We start from the raw sequence: 15,622 nt of genomic DNA, 5'->3' as shown, positions 1-15,622 counted from the left end.
AAGTCTGACTTCTAGCTGTCAACGTGTTGGTCGGGGGTGGGAGGGCTGACATGGTGCCTGTGTGCTTGTTTGGCTTTGAGTTGTTTTTTCTTCAGAGCCACCACTGCCTGCCTCAGGAATGCACAACATATCTCTCTCCCTCTCTGTATCTGTGTGTGTGTGTGTGTGTGTGTGTGTGTGTGTGTCACATAGTATCTCGAGTTCAGAGGAAAGAGTTTTGGGTGGTCTTCAAAAGCAAGACAGCAACGTTGCTGTTTTATCTGTTATTATGGTAGCTGGCACAACCAATACAATATCTATTATAGATCTTTTTTTATAGTTTTTATTATTTTAGTGGGGACAGATTGGATATCATATCATAGCATTGACAGTCTAAAGTAAAACTATAGAAAACACATTCAATAAATTATAAAAAGTACTGCAAATTTCATGGCGATCCATCCTGTAGAAATTGCACTAAACATTTCATCAGACTCCTGATAACTTGTGGCTTGAGTGCAGGATCTTCCAACACTGTTTAATGTCATACTAAATGATACCAGTTCTGATTAATTTTGAGTTGTGGAAATATACACAGATAAAAATGAAGTAGAAGTAGTGGGGAATACCTTTTGACACCTACAAAAGAAATAAGTGGTAATGAGAATTCAAATAGTTGTGGTTATTTATACCTTTTTTTAATTTATCGTGAAATATGTTGAGGTATTGTGATTGATGAATGTTGGACCGATAAATGTAACACTTAGTATTATTCTCCCGATGAGTGTTGGGTTTTGTTTCTGCTGAATGTCACTCTGCAGATACTGAACCGAATGCTAATCTGAGACTTAAGAGAAACTGAACTGAATTTAGATCTTGTATTTAGACCTTCTCTCATCCTCTAATCCTTTATTCAAAAGCTCTTATGCAAATGCACTGCAAGAAAGGAAATTAAGTGTTTCATTACCTAAAAACATTAAAAAATCTAATGTTCCTTTTCAAACATTTATCAGTCAGCTGTATTAGATTATTCTGTGATGGACCCACGATGCCAGTTCAGAATAGACTGCAAAGCTTTAAGCCTCAGGCTCTCTTAAAGAGCAGAGACTTACTGGGATTAAAAAGTGAGCCCGTTAAATTGTGCCCTCCACTCACCTTACTGCGCCTAAAGGGATGTCAGCAGATTTAGTCTGAATCTTATTGTAGTTTGCTGTAAATAGTAAATAGGCAAGTGGGAAAACACTTTGGGTGAATGGGAGGGAATCCAGTGATGTAGAAGTGGTAAAGTAGGAGCTCCTAAAAGGGATTGTGACCCTGCTTTGGGATCCAGGAACACCGGATGGTGCTTGACATGAATACACGGGTGTCTTTTTTACAGTTTTACTGTTGCTAAGGCTTTGCACCTCCAAACATTGTCTCCACCCAGCTGTTCATGTTGAAATAACACACATTAATGACTTGTGGCAGATAATTATCTTATCAAATGTTATGTTGCGTTGATGAACACAAGATCATCATCTTCAACACACTCATGTCACCAACAGTACTGCTGAGCTGAATACAAAGTGTGTGTTTACTGTGCATGAAGTCAACATTATGAGGGAAAACTTATGGATGGGTCTTCATCTTCACATCCTTCAAGCTGATATACAATCATACCCACTATCAGAGTCCCATGTTTGTAGTACGTCATATGAAAAACCTCTGAAACAATGCAGCAACCCACGGCAAAAAATAACTATTCAGCTCATAACCCTCATTGCACTACAATCTGAATATTCATATTTCACCGCTGCATAAATAAACCGCATGGATGTATCATAATGTTTGTGCCAAACTCAATATACAATTGAACAATGCGAGGATTTCACACAAATGTATTAATATGCGAGAGATCAATAAAACAGCCATAAGCCTCGGCTGCATCACAGCATTCTGATAGTGTCAAATAAAGCCAAGACGTTATATGATAGACATCTTGAGCATGAACGTTTGGTGAGGAGAAGCAGCAGTCGATGGCATCTCAGTGGAGAATAAACCTTTTGGGACAGGTTGTCAGGGTCCAATGGTGCCGACAGCAGGGACAGGAAGTCTCTCACTCTGGCTTGAAGTGCACGTTTTGAGCCTAACAGCTGGTAGGATAAGTGACAGAAACACAGCGCATGGCAGTACGGCTTTTCCTCAACAAAGCCGTCTTGAAGGGACATGATTGGATGTTGGCAGGTGAGCTTGCTCATGAAATGTTGTTCAAGCATCGTATTTTAAGCAACAGTAGCATTGCAGAACAAAAAAAAAAAGCTGGTCAATTCATCATTGGAGTGACAGTAACCCATAGGTCTTATATAATTATATGAGATAGACATTTGTGTGTATTACTTTGGAGCATAACCAACATTGCTGATTACACAGCCCCCAGCCGTCTCTGAAATCTTATACAGCATCATGCGGAGGGAAAAGAGAGCAGACGCTCGCCACAAAGAGCTGTCACGCTGCCAGGATCCTTTCTTATCCCCAGAGTTATTCATTTTCCCCCTGTCTCTTTGCTTTTCATGAAAAGACATGCCAGCAATATTTCAGGTGCTTAGTGGAGCGTGGGTTTCAAGTTTTCCCGTAGCTTTTTGTCTGACCTACAAGAGGCTGAAGTCACAGGTGTGAACGCAACGTCACATAACTCAGCCCCGCCCCCGTTCTCTACCTACTCCAATCAGGAATCTCAGCAGATGCCACAGTATCGCCCGAGGAAACACTGGGAACTCAATTTTGCAAACAACAGAGTGTGCTGGGTTCAGTGGTTTGAGGGGAGATTAAAAACACTTCATGGGCATATAGTGTGAGTGATTTGTCAGGTATTAAAGCCGCCTGTGTTCTCAGTCCAAGCGTGGGAAAACGACTCTCAGCTGTGATGCAAAAGAACTTGTTTATTTATTCCCCGAGACATTTAACATCCACTCGCTATATTGCTGCATTTATATATATATATATATATATATATATATATATATATATATATATATATTTTTTTTTTTTCCTCACGCTGCATTCTCTTCCCCTCCAACCTTTCAGGAGTACTGAAGGACTACTTGCGAGAGCTGCCCTACCCTCTGATCACCAAGCAGCTGTATGAGGCGGTGTTGGAGTGCATGGCCACGAGGCCTCTGCGGATAGCAGCAGCGGGCTGCGAGAACGACCAGGCCGACACGGAGCACACCGTCGGCCTGCTGGACAACCTGCCAGACGTGGAGAGGGTGAGCGAGGCAAAGCCGGCATCCCCCCTCTGCTGGCGCTCACATTCAGCACAATGTTGTCACAGAAGTGGTTGTGACCGGGATAATGATGGTCATGATGACAATGCTACAGATCACTACTGTTTAAATTCTATCACGTAGGCTTTGACAATCGGGGCACATTAGTGGCGGCGGTAACACTTTATAATAACTGCAGCGTTTATATTTGTTTGTCTCTGTAATATTTGTTCATGTTAGAGGCAGCAGTGGGCTAGAGAAGTCTCTCTGGTCCTCACTCACACACTTTATAATAACTGCACGCTATGAAGCATTAGATAATACTTCATTTACAAATGGTGAATCCATCATTTATAAAGTGTGGAATAATGCTTTATAAATGATGAATTAAGTCTTTACTCATACTTAACTAACGCTTCATAGCGTGCAGTTATTTTAAAGTGTTACCTTTTGAGTTTAAGAATTCTTTTTTTTGGTTTACATAATACAAAAATAGCATAAACAAGTATTTTAACGAGGATCCCATTGTGAACAACGATACACAATGTCACGGTGACGGTTCCTAAGTTACCTGAAATATATCTTTGCTGCAATCTCTTGTTATGTATCTGCTGGAAATATACAGTACACAGTACATGCACACAGTATTGCTACAAATAGCTTGATGAAGTGGATTTTTGCAGGGTAGCTCTGCTGCTGCCAGTGGTTCTACTATAACTACTAATCATAATTCATATTTGTCTATGTCTTATGTGTGTATCAGATGACACTGCAGACGCTTCTTGACCACCTAAAGCTGGTGGGGTCCTGCCAGGAAGTGAACAAGATGACGTGCCAGAACCTGGCGGTGTGTTTCGGCCCGGTGCTGCTCAGCCAGCGTCAGGATGCGTCGTGCCACACCAACCGCGTCTTCATTGACTCGGAGGAGCTGGCCAGCGCGCTGCACTTCAAAAAACACATCGAAGTCCTGCACTACCTGCTCCAGCTCTGGCCTGGTGAGCGATTGTCACATTTGTGAATGAATGTTGTCAATTTTTAGACCATATTTTATGATGTTAAATGCTGTTTCACAAGGTATTTTGGTTTGAAGCACATTCTGTTTTACTATCAGATAATATACATCAGACAAACGTCAGTTAGTCTGTACACACAGCCTCTTGCCCTGCTGGCTTATGCGAATCAACGGCAGCTCTGCGGTTCAGCTCTACAAAGGGCTGTTAAAGGACTGGGTTGCTTTGATCCTTGAGGTTTTCCACCAGTGGCACAAGTACGGCTGATAGACATTGGCCACCATCTGTTGGCTCCTCAGAGATGAAACCCTCCACAGAGCGCTTCATCATGGCAGACTGAGCCAATCAGAGCCGAGCCACTAAGCCCCAATGTAAACCAAACTTTTGAGGCGTGGCACCCTGTCTTAAGATAAGACAGCAACCAAGGACAGAGACCCATTACCAGCTTTTCACACACACACACACATGTCATCTGTCTGCCTGCACAGCTGCAGCTGTCTGCTCAGTGTGAGATATCAATCGACTCAAAAATTATTCAGGAGGGCGTCAAGAATAGAGCTGCAGGGGGGGGGGGGGGGAGGATTTATATTGGTGACAGCAACTAATTTGATATTTCTCAACCCACTGCGTTTCCTTTTTTTAAAACCTTGTGTTCACTGCATCTCTAATCAATGTGTGAGTTATTCAATGGCTGTTGTAGTCTCAGCTACTGTGGAAAATGAAACAAAACATTTCTGCTCAGCCGACACGTGTTTAGATCCATTACTGCTGCTATGGGACAACTCTTATTACTGGAATAGTTGGCCGTTTGTCTGTCATGTTCCTCTGTTGGTCAGACATTCTTAAACATCTGGTGATGACACTGTTTGAAACTCCATTTAAATCCAATTTATTATAAGAACGGTCATCAATCTAAATCTAAGCTTGCTTGCTGTATCTTAATTGAAAGAAAGTGTTTCTTCATAATGTATTGGTTTTTAAAAGTATCTCATTGTGTCAGTGTATCTTGAGGCATACTTCTTTCTTTTTATTTACATGTATGCTGTATTTCTAAAAATCTTTTCAAAGTGTGCCCAGCATCACTTTGGACAGAGGATTCAAATCCTCAGAGCTCTTCTCTTTCACCTGCAGCTTTAACCAAAACTGCTGACTGATGTCCAAAAGAAGAACTGACTCTGTGTGTCTGGTCTCGCCTCCGAATTTAAATGCATCCTCAGACTCCCACGTTGAACACATTCTGTGTCAACTGCTGAAGTGGAGCCCCCTCCACCCTCCTTTACGTCAACTGGGGAAGAACCACACAGAGAGGGAAGCACGGCAACTGAATAAGTCAGCATTTGTGAATCCGATAATTGCTGGTAGAATTTCAAAAGCTGAAGGGGAAAAAAAGTGTAAAAACAATTTTCTTTTAGAGGATAGATGAACATGCACGCAGACAATGGAGGGAAGAAGGTGGGGTCAAGTGGCCTGAAGAAAAATAGTTTTTAAGCCTGCGCTCAAGTCTGCCGCTGACGTCACGCAGTTAGTACCTATAATGACCTGTAATAACCTTGACAGACCTTTCAGTCCAGGTTCGGGCCTTTGTTCACACCCTCTGTAACGTCTCCATTCTGTCTGCTTCTCCCAGCTCAGAGCGTAGGACGCCTGGACTATAATTAAAGACATTCCAGGCTTAACCTTAGCTCCTGAAGCTTCACCCTAATATTTTACAATCATTATGGGATATTTTCAGCCGCCTCTTCACGCCTGTCACACACACACATACCTGACCCGCCAAGGCATTGTTGCCTCACGTGTGCACGTCTTTGGGCAAGTGCAAGGACATCTGACACTACTGACACTATTTACAGGTAGTGTGCGAGAGCATGAGTGTGTTGAAGAGGCTGAGGGGGTGCTGTGTGTTTGGCGTGAACTGTGTAGTTCGCCAACTGTATGTGCGAGCAGATGGTTAGACAGACAGAAGAGGAGAATGTCTGTGTGTGTGTGTGTGTGTGTGTGTGTGTGTGTGCATTTGTTTGTGTTGGTATTAGTACATTTAGCCCTTTTTAACACAAGGAGCAGCATTTTTGTCTGATTCCTGCCTTCATTTATTTCTGCTGACAGCTAATAACTTTAAATCGTGTCATATCAGTGAATCATGTCTGAAATTAAATAACACGTTGTCTCTTAAAGGGGGATAATTCCTGTTTGTTTTAGGTGATAATTGCTTCAGTCTTTAGCCTCAGGAGAGTTGCAAGGCATGCACATAAACACGACTGTATCAGCAACCAGGCCTGATGATGGAAATGCAGTCAACATGGGTCACAAGTCATCACTTTTTTGTAATGATAATATTTGAAACCTTTTTCATACACCTCTCGAGTAATTACAATTCAGTATTGTGTTTTGTACCTCTTGTACATGACTTACAGCCATAACGTTTAACACTTGTTTTTTGTTCCTTTCGATCATGTCAACAAGTGTAGGTACACAGAGATAAAGACAGACAGGTAACCGGGCGGTGCTGGTTGTGGTGGAGTGCTCGCTGTTCCCTTTCGTGGTACAGTCAGATGATTCTTTCATAATGACCAAACAGGGTTTGAGTTTAGTTCATTTTTAAGTTTGGTTTAGTCAACAGTTGATAACAAATAGCACAGAAGGATGGCATCAAAGTCACAGCGTGTGGTGGCGTGACTTGAGCATGTGTTTGTCTGACTTTGAGCACGGCATGGCATGTTCACATTATTTTGTCAGAGCGTTGAATGAACTTATTGATGGCTTCTCCAGATATCTTTGTTTCAAAGATTGAAGTTAATTTCATAAATCTGTGGTCTCAGTTATTTTACAAAAAATGGCATGTTTTTTAAATGTCATGTTGACCATGAAGTTACTAGAGGGGACTTAAAAGGTCACTTCCTACAAACTACAAAAATAGTATTTGTCACTTACTCTTATTGACATCTTGCTCTGCTGATATTGGTTTTGAAAATTGGGGTGGTGGTAAAAAACAGGGGTCTATGATTAAAATGTTTTTTTCTTCCATTTGTAATTTGGGTGAACTAACCCTTTAAACAAATATTTTATCATTATGGGAAATATTCTTTCCAAAAGTAAATAAAAGCTGCCGAGCACTTCTTTCTGTCGCCCACTGTTTCCAGTCGTTATGCTAAGCTAAGCTAACAAACTGCTGGCTGGACAGAATGATTTGGATCTTCTAATTTAACTCTGCAAGAAAACAAATACGTGTATTTCCCAAAATGTAGAACGATTCCTTGAAGGATTTTAGTTCAAATGGCCTTTATACATTTAATTAACTCTGCCTGCCTTTTGTCTCTCCTCCAGTTGTGGACCCTCATGGCCGGTCCTCCTCTCAGCACCCTGCAGCCTATTTGTCTGCGGCCTCACCTGACCTGCTGTCAGCTCCTCCCCTACGGCGGAGAAAAGAGCGGCCGCAGGTCCTGAACCTCTCTGAAGCGGAGATGGCGGGTGTTCTGCGACCCAAACCGGGGCGCTTGGACAGCCCCAGCAACCGCTACGCTGGCGACTGGAGCGAGTGCGGCGAGAGCTACTTCCCTTGTGAATTTCTGCTGCCTCCCAACAGAGAGGAGGCGGACTATGATGACGTGCCCTCCGAGGACACAGAGGCAGCTGAAGAGGTGCAGGAGAAGCCTGAGGACGCAGAGGAAGATAACGGGCAGATGGTCACAAGCCCGGAGGCTGCTCCTGTCGAGCAGGAGCAGCCTCCGAGAGACGAGGAGGTGAAGGACGAGGAAAAGGAGGAAGAGGAGGAAGAGGAGGAAGAAGAGGAAGTGGAGGAGAAGCAAGTAGAGAGTGAGACAGGGAATGGGCAGCCATTAGAGGACATGGAGGAGGAGAGGATGTGCGACCATATCCTGCCTCCTTGTCTGCCCAAAGAGCACACCTACCAGGCTTACATGAAGATCCAGGATATCAGCCCTGTGCTGAGCAACAGGGTCAACCTCAGAGACCTGCAGGAGAGCATCGACACCCTGATAGGAAACCTGGAGAGAGAGCTCAACAAGAACAAGCTCAACGCTGGATACTGACTCCTGCTACAGTGACACACACACACATACACATACACACACACACACACACACACACACACATCCACTTACTCACTCATAGAGACTGATGGGGAGACCTTCAAGGTGCTTCAGGATACAGCAACAGTGTTTCCATGGAGATCCTGTGATGCTGGCGCGGTGCTCCTGTACAAACCTAAAGGACGAGGTGAGAAGGAATGCAACGTGGCACTTCTGGCGTTTTACCCATAGACATTCCTTAAAGTTCTTACTTCATGTTGTACATTTGTTTCAGTCCGGTTCTGTGTTCCGTGTTGTTATTGTTGCTTCTCTTCTTATTAGAAGAACCCATTGACCCCTCAGGGGTTTAAACGGTGCCTTAATTGTGTGAAGGTGGTATGTCAAGAGGAAATTCCACCCTGAAATACAATGCATTCCCTCGTGTGATCTTGATACCGTGTTGACAACCTCCAGGATAACCTCTGTGATGTTGTGGAGATATGTTTTTACATCGAAAAAGGCTGAAGTGTATTGTGTTTTTTAGCAGACAGGGAACTATGGGGAACTCATGCAATCTTTTAAGCGGTGATACTGATGTTTTGTCAGGCAAAATTCCTTTATTTCAAATTGACCGTTTTCCTACCCAAACATCCCAGTGCTTCCAGAGTTTTCGCCAAAAGTATTTTGTTGGCGGGCTTCTGAAGTTTTGGACTTTGGACACTTACACAACAACGCAGTGGTAGGCCAAAAAGTATGGGATACATTAGGCGTTGCAATTAAGAATTTGATTCCAAGAAACATTTGTAAGTAAATTATTAAAGAATGTGCAGAGGAAATGGTGGTTCTTCAGGGCCTCTATCACTTTTGGCAGCGGATGAAAAATACTCCCCTGTTTTATTGAACCCTGCTCTTTATGACCAGAGAATAAGTCTCCAATGCTGAATGTGAAATCTCGAGCATGTAAACACAGTGTTTATTAATACAAACCAAGATCATAGGAGGAACCCGTGTACATTCTGTTTGAGGGTGGATTTCCTTTTTTAAGGCAGCAGAGAGCTTTTCTATTGAGGTATAAAACACAAAATGTTGTACAACAATAATGCACTTATAAGGCAGGCAGTAGTGTAGATTGTCATTATAGTTCATACAGTAAAATGGACCGTGGACTGAGTCAAGAGATAAACAGCCGCCACGGAAACCTCCTATGAAAGATAAATAAGAATATGATATGGCTTGAAATGTATTTACGTTCTGTATTGTGTGAGATGTTTAGACACCCATGTCCAAGCATACAATACATCTCTATCTCTGAACAGTAGAGATGTATTAGATCTTAAGCAGGCAACTAAAACAGATAAAAATGGGTTTCTTGTGGCATCATATTGACTTACTCCCAATAAAATAACACAATACTCCCAACATTTTGGTAAATTAGCTCTTTTCACTTTCTTGTCGAGAGTTAGATGAGAAGATTGATGATGACATGTTGTGAATGTATGCTAGGCTAGAACTAGAAAACCTTTATCTTAGTTTAGCTGAGTTTAGCGTAAAGACTGGATGCAACCCTTTCCTGTCTGATCCCTGTGTTTGCATTGGGTCTTTACACGGTGCTTAGATTAGCTCATTTATCAATCTTCTACCTCTCTGCAGAAAAAGCAAATAAGCTACATTTCTCAATATGTGGAATTATTCTTTTAAATACCACCAACCACCACTTTCTGCTTCTCCCGTCTTTTTTTGGCAAAACAGTGAATTACACAAAGCCGAAATGTGAAGCACAACTTCAGAGCAGCAGTGAAAGCTTTGGGCTACGGTTAGTACGACTTAGCTAGCTGCCTAAATTGACAAAGGACGTTATTAGCAATCCAGGGATTCAGCGTGATCAGTATTTAACTTGTATATGTATATAATTATATAAATGTATTCGGAGTATATTGTTTTTTACAGCTTCTATTTTAATGGTGTATTTAAATACTTCTGATGACCTCGTAGTGTTGTGTAGTGTAGAAGTAGTCGCTTTTCCTCCCTTCAAGCTACCTGTACACATCTGTGCTGGACTAATGGTACAACTTTAGCTGTAAAATATGTGATAAAATCGTGCTCTTGCAGAGAAAAGTGATATTTGTATTGTATTGTGTATATATTTGACATTGTTTTGTGTCTGTGGTGGACTAAGCTCTGTGTTCATGATGATTATCGGTGTTTTTGTTTTTTACGGTACTGAACGTTGCATGGTCAAAAGCTTTATTGACATAAACAAGGCTCTTTCTCTTATGCCTTTGTATTTGATATTTATGTGTAAAAAAGACTTATTTTGTAATGTATGTTTGTTCGTCACCCTGTTCCTTCAATACACGGATGACTGCACTGGTCAAGCTTTTCTCCAGAGGACTTAAATGCTAACAGTGATGTACTTTGTGAAACTTCCATATTATACATTATATATTCGGCATCATCTTAGAATATGGCCTTTTATTTCCACTATCGAACATGTGCAACTCAAATTGTTATCTACAGTCTTGTTTGCATTTTTTCTTTTTCTTAATTAAAGCAAGTGTGAAACGATTTGGCAGTTGCATTCGACAGTTTCAAGTGTGAAACCCTCGATTTGGCTTAAAGAGAAGATGGACAGTTGATTGGGTTTGCATTTGTATTTATATATTTTCCATTCATATTTTTTACTGTTGTTCCCCAGCATGGTGTCTGTTCACAGTCCTGCTGCTTTATAGCGCTGAAGCTGTGGCTGCTGCTGTCCGTCTGAGCGGGTTCCTTTCAAACCATCTGTCTGCACTGGCAACACAAACACATTCATTTACAGCACAGACACCAGTGTGGAAGAGCATCACCTGCAGTTTGATCTCATTTAGATTGTGTTTCTTAAATAGGACATTCAAAGAGGCTAATTCAAAGAGGCTAAAGAGGCCTGCAAACACTTTAAAGATTGAATTTGACTGCGATATTTTCACGAAGACCAACTGAGTGATCCTCAAAGAAATACACTAGTTTTTCCTTTGCAGTGGCAACACATTAGGTACTCTTCCTGTCCGTTTTAGTATCCTCTCAGCTTCCAACTTCTCACGTCTTTTTCACAGAATATTTCAGCAACTGCATAATGTTTTTTGGGTGTGTTACATCTTGGATTGTACATGTTCTGTCTTGTCCTCTTTGTCCTTTGGAGAGAAAATGTCACATGGAAGGCATCACTAAACAAAACAAAAAAAAGTGTTTTGTATTGATCCTGAGAAATGTATGATCATAATAAAGTATATTATTTTACATTTACATGTGGACTATGACTCTTTTTTGGCAGACACAGTCCATCATTAATTGAGCTTTCATCTGTGACATTTCCTACTTGTTACTTCCTTATTAATGCACAGCCAGGTTTAAGTTGCAATATCACCTTGAATGACCATAATTAAACAATCACTTGACCTAAAGCTTTGCTCAAAGTGGAAGAGTATTTCACAGATCTGATTATACAGTGATGTAAACAAAGCAAAAAACATTTCACAGTCCAGAAAAAACATGTGCACAGTCAATAATACATTTAAAGGAACAGTTCACATCTCACACCTCACACCTACAACCATAAACAAGCCTGAATTCATTCATAAATGTGTTATAAAATTAAAAACAAAACTTGGTATTCTGCATGTGGCCCATAAATCCCAGCACTCATGTTTAAATGACTAAACATCTTGACTGCTGCCACATTTTCTCAAACCATTCTAAACACCATCTTTGTTTTATTGGAAACCAGTCGGAAAATCTGACCTTAACTTCAGGAAACTGGACTCTGTTATTTTCGTAGATTCATCTCTTTGCTGTGGGAGCATGGTAACCCAGCCTCAGCAGAGAACAGTAAATACATTTGGGAATTGCCCTTGTTGACTTGTGGGAATCTCCCAGAACGACTTCCAGCTTCAGGGACATTCCCAGAATGCAGCTGCATTTAGCCGGGTTAGTGAAGGTTGCACTTTCACTGTGGCTCCAACAAAAAAAAACTAAAAAACATGGCCCATGGCACTGAGAGAATTAACCTAAATGTTGAACAACATGTACCACAGGCTTCAAAGCAGTGTGCAGAAACAGTTAAATGTCATTTAAAGTATTTTTTTCCAAAATGAGATCTAAAATCAGGACTGCGCACCAGCAGCTCCACCTGAGGTGATACATATCTTTGGCAGCTAATATGAGAAGTCAGAGCAGCCATGGGCCTTTCAGCACTAAATGGTTTTCAGCCTTGTTTGATGTCCCTACTGTAGGTTCATATCACATTTTTATGACTGCCTTGAACAGGTATGAGAAAGCTCGAGGGTACAGCATGTACACATACCTGTCTGCACCTTAAAGCCCTGTTTTATATCCCCAGTCAAGACATCTACCGCCATTAAACGCTCGTAAAAACTTTTGTAGGCGATGGAGCCAAATATTTAAGTGATTGTTTTAAATGTATATCATTTTAAACACAGAGAATAATGTCCCCGTGAGAAAAAACTTATTTTGGGGTCTTTTGATGACGAAAAAAGGATGAAAAAACAGGGAATTCTTGTTTCTTATATTTTGGAATTCCCTCTTTATTTTATATCTGGGGAATAAAAGGACTCAGGTGCCCGATTTTAAAAGTACTTCTTCCAGGCCCAATAAAAGCAAGAGTGAAATCCCATATGGAGACAGAGGTAGACATAATAACAGCAGAGCCTGTTTGGATAGTCAGGGTAGCCACTTGATATCAGGCCGTCTGTCTGAAGTGAACTCAACTCAACTTTTGTTCATTTCTAATCCGGGAGCTACACGAGATATGGGTGTCTTCAGGTAAACATCCTTGACAGCCACCTGCATGTGAAACCAGACCTTTTCTCCCCTTCTTCTTATTCCCTCCCCTGCTCCCTTAATCTCTGCTGACCTTCTTTGAGTCAACCAGCCAACCACAAAAACATACCATCTTTGTTTCATTTTTTTTCTACAGTATAGAGCAGTGTTATCCAAGATGAAACAACAGGGCAGACATTTAAAATCTGCGCGTCTTTAAAGTAAAGCAGCTGGTCATATAAAACTAGCATCACTGATGTATCCAGATTAATTTGATTGAACTACAGTATTTCAGGCAAGCAACATGCAGTCCGCTGCAGTAATCCCATCCTGTGGAAACAAGTGCCACATTCAAACAGCATCTCTACTCTGCCCTGTATAAACCTTACTGTATTTCCCATGGACATGTTCAATAACAAATGTGGAAGTGTTTACTCTCTCAGCTCCACGTTTACCAAGAAGTGTGTGTAGCCAAGGTGAACAGTCTCAAAGCAACCAAACAAGAGGTCTCTTCAGACAAGAAATACATGGTCCATTTTACATCCAGAAGATGACAAAGTGTAAAAGAGGAGATTTGTTGCAGAGAGATACTCTATTTTTTCGAGGGTTGAACGGTTTCTTTTGTTGTTTCAGAGGAAGAAACATATCCTGTGCTCAAGAGACTCATATTGTGTCTCAATGAGTCTCGGCACATGACACAACCATGGTGTGCACTCTGGTCTTCTGATTCAAGCGTGGCTTTACATGCTTAAAGATGATTAGCACAGTGTACATGTCATTAGGTACAAATTATAAAGTCATATTCAGCACGTTCAATCCTTTTCATTGGACGTGTTCTGAGAGGCTTGGGCTGGTTAATGTTCTACACATACTACCCATTCACTCCTTATGAACATGGGCGAGCTAAGCCTGGGTAATTGCTGGGAACCTGTGATCCTGGGCACACATTCCATACATGCAGTGCCCTTCAATAGTCGGGCTATTAAACACATTTTAGCAAGGTCCCAGTCTTTCTGATGTGTTTTTTTTCAGGGGGGGGTCTTTTGTTCCCCTACGATCTGGCCCCTGTACTTGGCAGCTCATCTGAGGGCCTTGGGGCAGATCTCTTGACGCACCGCTGACAGATCCGCCTGTTCTGGACCACGGTGATGATAAGAGAGCGGACCAGAGGAAAAGGGGGATAAGATGAGGAGAGAGCGAGAGGTGAAAGTGAAGAATGGAGGGAAGGAGAACACAGAGGAGCGGTGCTTCAGATCCTCAGGGGACGGGCCTCACACAACGTAGGCCTTCTCCTCTGTCCTCCCTGCCTCTTCCCTCCTCCACCTCCATTGCTCTGTCAGTCAGGACTAGACTATTTCATTTTAATAAGGCTAATCCCTCCAAGAGGTAAGCTGCTCATCACCTCTCCCCCTCCTGCTCCTCCAGACGAGAGCAATCTCCTTTCAGCGTGAGGACAGGATGAGGGTGAGGGTTTGCTCCGCTTGATACGAGAGAAAAATGTGAAAGGTGAGACTGAAAAGAAGCTTTGACAGCAGCTGTGGTCGGGCTCAATGTGAAGATTTGGGCCTCCATGGTTTGATAAACTTGCAGGTGGCACACCTTTTGTAGTGATTCATCCTCCAACCAGCCTATAGCATCATGCTGAAATGAGGCACGCTGATAACTTTGTTCTCTGCAGGGGAAATGGAGTGACACAGTTGGTATTTTAGTGTATGCTATCGCCTGCCTCCTGTCAGCAGAGCACTCTTCAGCTGTCAGTAGTAAAACTTAGTTTGCCTGCTGTCTCCTTGATGCTGACTACTAGCTGGGATAGCCTCTTTTCTTAAAGCAATAGTTCCACATTTAGGGGTAGGCCTACTACGCTTATAAGATTTGGATTCCTGCTGAGAGCCAAATGAGAAATTCAACACTGTTCTTATGTCTGTAGGATGAATATGAAGCTAAAGCCAGCGGACGGTTAGCATAGCTTACCACAAATACTGCAAACAGGAGGAAACAGCTAGCCTAGCTCTCTCCAAAGCTGGCTATATTCACCGTATCTCATTTCTGACACACACTGATTTACACTTTATATAAACCATACAAAATCTGAAGTGTTAAAATGACAGGGATTGTGTCGGACTACTTCCGTTCCCAGTATCTAGTATTTGTGCTAAGCTAAGCTAACCAGCTGCTGGTGGTAGCTTCATATTCACACAGATACAACAGTGGTATTGATCTTCTCACAAGAAAGCAAACAAGAAGACTTCCCAATATGTGGAACTATTCCTTTGAGCAATAATTCCCTCTCGAAAGACACAACAATTTGTAGGCCTACTTAGTATTCTGTGAAGATTTTACTAAATTTAATTAAGCTCTGTTACAGTATCTTTCAAGCACTGTCTGTATATCTGTTGCCATCACTTGATGACATAATGTTGAAAAATACGTAGAAGTTTCCAAGGTTCCACGTGTTTGCTCTGATGGGACTGATAGTTTAGACGACAGATCCCACTCTGAAGAGACCATCCTGGTTTGGGTTTATGCCAAGAAACCGTATGAAAAACTTCTC

The 15,622-nt window shown here is 41.9% G+C and overlaps 1 protein-coding gene across 1 annotated transcript in view; it reads left to right on the top strand.

Annotated features, from left to right (window-relative positions):
- Window positions 1-8,867, top strand: part of syde2 (synapse defective 1, Rho GTPase, homolog 2 (C. elegans)) — a 43,041-nt gene extending 34,174 nt beyond the window's left edge. The window contains exons 6-8 of the mRNA XM_034530380.1: window positions 3,043-3,224; window positions 3,985-4,216; window positions 7,553-8,867. Coding sequence (XP_034386271.1) covers window positions 3,043-3,224; window positions 3,985-4,216; window positions 7,553-8,277 — 1,139 coding nt within the window. The 3' untranslated portion in view covers window positions 8,278-8,867. The remainder of the gene's footprint in view (window positions 1-3,042; window positions 3,225-3,984; window positions 4,217-7,552) is intronic.
- The last annotated feature ends 6,755 nt before the right edge of the window (window positions 8,868-15,622 follow it).

Source organism: Cyclopterus lumpus, chromosome 4 (genome assembly GCF_009769545.1).
Source record: "Cyclopterus lumpus isolate fCycLum1 chromosome 4, fCycLum1.pri, whole genome shotgun sequence".
Lineage (NCBI taxonomy): Eukaryota > Metazoa > Chordata > Actinopteri > Perciformes > Cyclopteridae > Cyclopterus > Cyclopterus lumpus.
This window is presented reverse-complemented; position numbering and strand designations above follow the sequence as displayed.